The sequence below is a fragment of the Mytilus edulis genome, chromosome 12, assembly GCF_963676685.1.
Source record: "Mytilus edulis chromosome 12, xbMytEdul2.2, whole genome shotgun sequence".
NCBI lineage: Eukaryota > Metazoa > Mollusca > Bivalvia > Mytilida > Mytilidae > Mytilus > Mytilus edulis.
The window spans coordinates 67,398,545-67,407,381 of NC_092355.1; the positions used below are offsets into that span (position 1 = coordinate 67,398,545).

General features: G+C 32.3%; 1 protein-coding gene across 1 annotated transcript; it reads right to left on the reverse strand.

The window, feature by feature from the left end:
• Positions 1-2,344: 2,344 nt before the first annotated feature.
• Positions 2,345-8,498, reverse strand: LOC139497790 (choline dehydrogenase, mitochondrial-like). The gene is made up of 6 exons (XM_071286024.1): positions 8,442-8,498; positions 7,679-7,775; positions 5,217-5,359; positions 4,478-4,560; positions 3,441-3,629; positions 2,345-2,468 (listed from the first exon to the last, which is right to left on the reverse strand). Exons 1-6 carry the CDS (start codon positions 8,496-8,498, stop codon positions 2,345-2,347), a joined length of 693 nt encoding a protein of 230 aa, XP_071142125.1.
• Between the last annotated feature and the right edge of the window lie 339 nt (positions 8,499-8,837).

Consider the following 8,837-nt stretch of genomic DNA (forward strand, 5'->3'; position numbering starts at 1 on the left):
GTACAATGACGAAGAGCACTGAGGACCCTTATTACAAAAAATGTGCCAAATACGTCTAAGGTAATCTATTCCTTGGATTAGAAAATCCTTTTTTTTTCGAAAAAATCATATGCTAGACCTTTAACAAAATTCAGGACGATTTTATGTTTTGTATTTACTCAGTTGTAATCAAATATCAAATACTTCACCTATGTAATTTTATCATTGACAAATAACATCATTACACCATGTACCACACGACCATGCAGTATTCTTGATACACCATATACAATATGTTAATATTATCATGTTTCATTTACGGAATATGTAGTCATCAAATGAATAATGAAATTTTACCTTTAGAAAAGTGTCTGCATAAAATTAGTTTGCAACAGATTTGAGAACACCGATTTAAAAAATGGATCGATATTAATGTTCTTAGAATTACATAGTGTTATTATAAATGTATTATAGTTTTATATTCTGATAATTGGTCGTACAAACTCTTGATGAAAATGATACTGTTGATATGTTGATGATCAAGTGTATATTGATATATACGCAAAACTACCTTTTATTTTTTTTTAATGCACAAACTGCATTTATCATTCCTGTTAAAAAGAAATTGTCATTGTAATAAATAAATGAACAAGCTATCGAATATGAAAGACACTGGCAGGTCAAAAGAGAAGTTAAAAAAAAAACCATTTAATTGTCTGATTGTTCACAAATTCCTGTCACAAAACGATGTCATTTTAGTAATATTTTAAACATTTTCATATAAGCGGGAAGTTTGGCTGGCCATCAAACCAGGCTCAACTTACCTTTTTTTTCTCAAAATGTCCTGTACCAATGCAAGTTAGGAACATCGAGTTGTAATCAAATATTCTGTTTCTGTGTATGTTGGCGTTTGTTCTAGCAGTTCAGTTTTTCTGGTGTTCAGTTGTTTTCGTCTCGAAGTTGATGTATTCCCCTAGGTTTTGGTTTGTGACCCAGGTTTGTTTGTGCATAATCGGTTTATGACTATTGAACAACAGTATACCATAATCGCCTTTTTTAGTTTACTTTTCAGTATTAATATGTTCTGAGATATTTTAATAATTAAAAATGATATTGTCCTTAATTGCAGTCATCTATCAGATGCTAAAATCAAAAGAACTCAACCCCCATCTCCTTTTATGTCACCCTATTTTCAAGTCAGATTCAAATTCCAAGCTTGCTCCTTGAATAATCATTAAAACAATCATTTTGTCTACATTCCATCTTGAATATTTAAACAACAATTGTCATAATTGCATCGGCACTGATGAGACTAATAGAAAAGAATCACGGGTATGATGTATAAAATCATATAGAAGTTTGTGTAGGTGGATGTAATAATTGTGTTAGTTGAGAGATTAACAAATTATCAAATTATTTAAAACTTAGATATTTAAATACGTTAACAAGATGATAGATTCAATATTCAGCACATATCCTTTTTCAATACTCCTCAGTTTTGTAAATGAAATTGACTTTCAGATATGTTTTACAATCACCACTGATGATCATTGTGTAGTCGAAACGGTAATTCCCATTATTTAAACTGAATACCTCGTATCTTTGATGACCTGTTTATGACACTAATTGATAATCATTTAGGCAGAACAATATGTTAAAAATCACCACAAAGTTTTAAAAACTTTTACAGATACTATTATATATATATGCAACCAAGACAGAATTAAGTATAGATAACATTTAGAAATGACCGAACATAATTACTCACAACAACATCATGGTCAAAAAAGAAAAAAAAGATCAACAGACAAAATGACAAACAATAGTATAAAAGAAATAGGCACATAGTAAATGTTGTGGTTTTGAGAACATGCATGTATGTGTGTGCGCGAAACACTCTATCTCAGCTGGGACATAGCTAAATCAAAACAGCACAATAGATTGATATGAGGCACACATAGTATTTTATATCAAAGACAAAAGACACACATTACCAATTTGTAATTTTATTCACAGTTACCAAAATATAATACAAAATTTCAACAAATAAATATATCATGTTTGCATTACTACAAGTTAATAGGTTAGTTATAACGAACCTTCGATGTCTTCAAGAATTGTGTCCGAACAGCACGAAATTAATCAGGTATAAGATTTTGAACATCATATTAATAAAACAAAATATCTTGAATATTCTAATGTATAGTTTATTTGTTTTTGTTTCACTTTTAATCAAAATGCCTTTGAGTAAGTTAAAAAAAAAACGTGCTTTTCAAAAACAAAAATTCAAAGGAAATATTTTTAAGAGATTTGCCGACTTAAACTTTAGAGACTGGTAATGGTTGCTTTGTCCAACGTGGACCATTCATATATTCCTGCTCTGTTTGATCATGTCAGCAGCTTTCTCAGCAATCATTATAGTTGGAGCATTGGTGTTGCCTGATGGAACATTCCTCATTACTACTCTCAACCGTCTTATACCTTTAACCCTGTAATATATATTACCGGATAGTTATCATTATCATATGGTGAAATCAGAGACATTGATTGTCAAAATGTGTATCTGGTGCAGAAAAATGGTTAATTTACTTACTACAAAATGTTAATTACATTATCTTGCAATATAATTATAGAAATATTCATTCATTCGTACATGTAAGAAACAAAATATTTGAAATTTTGAATAGACGACTTTATGTTTTTTTTTAATCTATTAAATTAAAATTAATGTTTCAACTAATGGCACTTATTATGTGGTATGATTTCCAATGAGACAACTCTCCACATTAGATCAACATGGCACAGACATTAACAACTATAGGTCACCGTATGGCCTTCAACAATGAACTACAAAAGGCCCCGAAATGACAATGTAAAACAATCCAAACGAGAAAGCTAGCACCCTATTTTATGTACAAATGAACGAAAAACAATAATATAACACAAAAACAAACCTTGGACAGTGGTGTAACTGTACAACATAAGAGCTGACTTTGCGGTATGGGCTTTGCTCATTGTTGAAGGCCGTACGATGACCTATAGTTGTTAATGTCTGTGTCATTTTAGTCTCCTGCGGACAGTTGTCTCATTGGCAATCATACCACATCTCCTTTTTTTATATAAAAATCAGTTGAAAAGGGCTTAACTCATCAGATGGAAAAAATTATTATGCCGATCTCGTAAAAAGTGTGTATTAAACTTAATTTGATGGTGAAAAACGACAGCAAAGTCTCCCCAGATTATGACTGCCCATATATCTTTCAAAGTTAGTATTTACCCTTATTTATTGTCAACTATAACAGTAAAGTACAATCTTGATCATAGTCTTACACCGTTTGTATCCTAACCTAATTGTATTATCAACTTCTTCAGAATGGCCCCATCTACAAAATGTCAACCCCATAAATTACACAGTTTGTATTTACCTTAATTTATTGTCAACTACAGCGATTTGGTCTTACCTAGATCCCATCCTACAGGGGGCTGTGTGATGATGTACAGATAAAGCAAAATGACGGATCATACATCTCCAATAATCATCAGTGTTGTACAGCATTTCATCACAATGTCCTTTACATCCTTTCTGACTGGTTAAACGCGTAGGCTTTGCTGTGCTATCGTCTGTTCTAGTTCTTGTGTCAATCGAACTACTGAAAATATATAATTTCATTAGACTAACATGTAAATAGTAAATGAACAATTACATGGCAGATGTTTTAAGGGTAATTTGATTGGCAGTCATGAATCACGAGGTCGTATTGAAGCAACCCACAATGTCCTTTTACTCCTAGACCTCGCCATGCTTTCGTCTGTTCTAGTGTCTGTGTCAATCGAACCACTGAAAATATATATACTTTAATTAGGCTGACAAGTATATCGGACTTCGGTATATCTTTTTTTCATTTGACTTTTTTCATAAATGAACAAAAATGACATAGATGCTACAAAATGGAATTTGATTGGCAGACATGAATCACCTGGTCGTATTGAAGTTGATCATAATGTCCCTTTACATCTTTTCAAATGGTTTAACGACAAGGCTTTGCCATGCTTTCGTTTGTCCCAGTGTATGTGTCAATCGAACCACTTAAAAAGATAAATTTTTATTAGACTGGCATGCGAATCAATAATAAACAATTACATTATTTTACTTTTTATATCTTTTCAAATACGTTTACAGGCAAGGCTTTGCTATTCTTCCCTTAGGGTTAGATTTATATAGATTAAACCGTTCGTTGTCCTGTTTGAATTGTTTTACAGTTATCATTTTATGGTCCTTTTCAGCGTGTGCCAATGCTTATATAAACTTATGCAAAATGAATAATATTCACAAATTGATTTTACTTGCAACTGTAGGTATCACATTAACAACACTGAAACAAAGGGAAATAACTGTGAATGTTAATGAATACGTAAGTTTTAATAATATGTCCACATCCTATGCATTCGACAGGTTAATTAAAGGCTTTTGTAAAGGGTCTGTCGTGGCAAATTTCACATATCCTTGCTTTTTGGATGAAGAAAAAATATCACTACAAGACAGGAGGAATCCGTAAATCTAGTTAAAAGTTGTATTAACACCTGGAAAAATCAAAAAAAAAATAATTATGTATGGCTATCATCAGCGAGTCGTAAAAACAATAATTCAAAATTATCTGAATTTAAGGAACATGCAACAGGTGCGACCAAACAATTGTAAGATATTCATCAATGATCACTTGCGCTAGCACTTTTATACGATCTGTTCATGGAGGTCATGCATCTATTTTCTTATGGGATTATTTGAGTTGTTGCGGTCATATTTCTGTCGGGCTTCTAATTTTTGTGCACTACTAAGATTGAGTTTTGAGTCGTACGCACCTTTTCCATGCTGTATTCGAAGTCACAGACCTCATTGTTGAGGGAAATAGAGAGTTAGGAGATTAAAAATAGAGGTTGTCGTTGGACTTTATTTTTGTCCTTTATGCCGTTAGCTTTATCGTTTCAAATTCCTGAGTCGTAGACGTTTTTATCTAAACTGTACGATATGAGTTCCTTTTCTCATTGTTGAGGACTGAACGATGATCTGTATTTGCTTCAGGTTTCATTATAGTCATTTGGACGCTGGTTGTTTTTTTTTATTTGGCAACCATACCCTATCGCTTTAATATTATATAAAGTGAATTTAATGACGATATACAACTGTTTTGCTAATCACAAAAATATTAAAGTTAAAAAGTATAGCAAAGCATAATTACATTGTCCTTCAAGTTTGCACTTGGAGTTGGAGACTCAAATGCAAAAGGATTCAAAAAACTTTCACCATCCGGGTATTTTGTGTGTGATGCTTTGTCCACTTTTGAATATAGGCTTTCATCTACGTTCGGGTTATGGAATATTCCTAAAATAAAAAATATAAATCATAGTTTGGTAAAAGTTATTAGCCTCTAATAAACAATTTTCTTAATTTTTACTTTATATATTGACAATGGTCTTCCATACATTTCCATCTCGCATGGTCTTTGTATGTGTAAAACAACGATGATATCTTGAATTTATTAAAATGATTGTTATGCGACTCTATATTACTTCAGAAAAAAAACAACGTTATTATGAAGAAAAATCAATGCTTATATCACGTATCTATATAAGAAGAAATCAGCAATTAATTATAAATTATCGTTGATCATCTAAACTAGATTGGTTTTCTCGCTTGAGCCGGTTTGGCAAAAGTGAGAAAAGCAACCTTGTTGAGATGACCAATGCCAATCTGTTTATCGCTGTTTTAACTATGACGTTGTTGTTAATGTCATTGCCAATTTCGTTGACAACGCCACGTGGGTCATAAGTCTCTAGCGATAATTTCTCATACCACTCGACTCCTCCGACAAAAGTAAAATATCAGTCCGTAAGATCAAAGAAAATTGTAAAATAGTGACCAATTATCTGATTAATACACCTTATCGCTAATCCCGGCTGACCTGGCCGCTTGAACTTTTGACGCCATACACAATCACTTTTCCATTGTGGCAGAAGATATTTTGGTTTATGACGTCAAAATTTTACGGTAACCTATGTGATATCCAGTAAGGTCATACAAATAGCGATAAGGTGTATTGAAACGAAAAGGAAATATGTATTATCATAGATTACATGGTTATGCTTTTACTTCGAACTGCCTTCTTATCTGCTGTTCACTATTTCAGGTTCTTGGTAATGTCTAAGAGTGCATCAAAACGTCTTGATTGGTAAAAAAAATCTAAACAAAACATACCTTATGAAATTACTCAAAGTCTTTTCTTTTCTGAAACAAACAATGGCCTTTAACATTTTTGTAAATTTCGTTCCGATGTAAAACATCCACCAATTCCCAAATTTGATTTTTATTTGCTGCTTTTCTTCTTATCGCGCGGAGTAAAATCAAAGACTAGTCTGAGTCAGAATACTGTGTACGAGTAATCTGACATGCCTGCATGCAGACAGTAACCTTGTCAACTACCACGATAAAAATACAGCTTTGCTACACACCAGGGTACGTTTTGATATTACATTGCCATTTTCCCGTTCGTAATAAACATATCAATTTGCCACTGGAAATATAACCAGTCATTCATCATCAACAACCTTTCCAATCAACACATCATCTTATAGTTTTTTTTCTTAACAATTAGTCTTTAGCTTTTTTTTAAATGATACAAAATATATCATATTAGTATATTGCATTGCTAAATACCTTTTCTTTTGAGTACGGAATCCAAAATACATCTGTGTCTGTCAACATTCTAAAATTAATATTTAGCGTTGTATGAATTGAATAGGACAGGCCCACTGCAAGGTGGTCTTGTCAATTGTAAATATTGTCCAACAGGAAGGTCGGCGTGAACCGGAATCTGCAACAGAAAAGGCAGAACTAGTAGTAAAATTAAACTGTTCATAGATAAAAACACAAACATTAGAAATAAATGCACAAAGGACGCCCATGAAAACTTGACCAAGGGTCCCACGATCCCTTTTCAGAAAATATGAAAGCTATAGCTACTATCTGTTTTAAGGCTTATATCTTGTTTTCACAAAAGTCGTAAATAATCCTGATAATCATTTGAATTTCATTTCATTAGCAGCAATCGAAATATAGATGATAATAACATCAAACTTATTTTTACTTCGTATTTGTTTCTTAACTATAATAAGATTGATTCGCAAAAATACACCAAAAAAAGATTCTTTTATAACTTTCGTACAGGGAGTTTTAAGGCCAAACTAGTGGCTTGAAATTAATTTAGTGACTAGCCAAACCTCCCGATAGTTTGACAATGTTAAAATTACCGCTTGAATAACAACAATACGTGACAGGATAATAGTTCAAATAATCACTAGATCATTCAGGACAGCGAAATACATAACCGAATAATACATGTAATATAAAATTGTCTTCAATTATTTATCGTGTTATTTATGTCTGTACCAAGCCAGGATTATGACAGTTGTTATCGTTTTATGTGTTTCATCTTTTTATTTTTCAATTTGATTAGGAACTTTCCGTTTTGAAATTTCCTCGGGTGTTCAGTATCTTTGTGATTTTACTTTTTAGTACAATAACACATAATTTCAGTCGTGTGTATTCACTAATTATGTTATATTTCAATTACATTAAATTTCCTCAGATGATTTTTTGTTCCAATTCCAGATAATAGAAGAATATGTGGTGATTCAAACGAACCAGCAGATAATATAACTTCTTTACGAGCAAAAACCTCTAGTGTCCTTCCAGCCTTCACAAACTGAACACCGTATGCTCGTTTTCTCCGTATTAGTACCTGAAAAAAATTAATTGAGTTAGTAGATGGCAGTTTAAGTTCGGTCTCACCAAGAACATACAATACATATAATTCTAAGCGAAAATTCGAAAGTTTGACGAAAGAACCGAGCCACGTGAAGAGTTATAGGACCCAAAGTGTATCAAAGAATATGGCTATGATAAATAAATATTTTGAAACTTCTAATGACACACAATAGTTTGATACAATATGGAAGTTTACAAAGAAAATTCCTGAGCATAGTAAACACTGAATAGTAATCGTTTCCTGTTTTTAAAATATCAGTTGCGCTCACATTTGAGTTTGAACATTATTAAAATTAAGTTGCAACATAATATTTTTAGAAAATTTTGAATATCTCGAACTTATCATCCTTAGTCAATCTTCAAATGCTGAGTGTTTCAATTGTTAGACTAAACCTCTTTCTAAAATATTTCAAAATATATCTAATTTGGCATTTAGATTAGAAAGATCATATCATAAGGAACATGTGTACTAAGCTGATTTGATCTCAACTTCATCAAAAACTACCTAGACCAAAAACTTTAACCTGAAGCAGGACAGACGGAAGGAAGAACGGACGAACGAACGGACGCACAAACAAGACACCATAATGCCCATAAATAGGGCATAAAAATAAAAATAAAGCACACTTATTTTACATACCATAGTCACATAACTTTTAAGACTGATTTGCAAATTGCGTCGAGACATAACAGGCATTAAGCTGAGCTACAACGTTGGTCATATTTGATGTTAAGTTTGTTCCGACAAAACCTTAAAAAACAAACGTAACGACATCATGTTTTGTTTTCTATTTTGTAAAGCAAGATAACGCTTTGCTATCTTTGGAGCGTCATCACGTTGTTTTGAGATAAGTAAAAAGCAATATTTGGTAAAACATTCGTGTTGCTCATTTGACCGTCTTTATATGACCGTCTGTTTTCCAGTTTGAATAGTTTTACGCTAGTAATTGTTGGGCCCTTTATAACTTGTTGTTCGGTGTGAGCCAAGGCCCCGTGTTTAAGACCGTACTTTGACCTATAATGGTATATTTTTACT

Bases quoted from the DNA above. Each gene is read 5' to 3' on its own strand.
- LOC139497790 (XM_071286024.1), bottom strand. From the start codon at position 8,498: ATGCCTGTTATGTCTCGACGCAATTTGCAAATCAGTCTTAAAAGTTAT. The intron at 7,776-8,441 runs GTATGTAAAATA...AATTTTTTTCAG, and splicing joins TTAAAAGTTATGTGACTATG to GTACTAATACGGAGAAAACG. The intron at 3,630-4,477 runs GTGAAATTTGCC...ATATATTTTCAG, and splicing joins CATCCAAAAAGCAAGGATAT to TAGTTCGATTGACACAAGAA.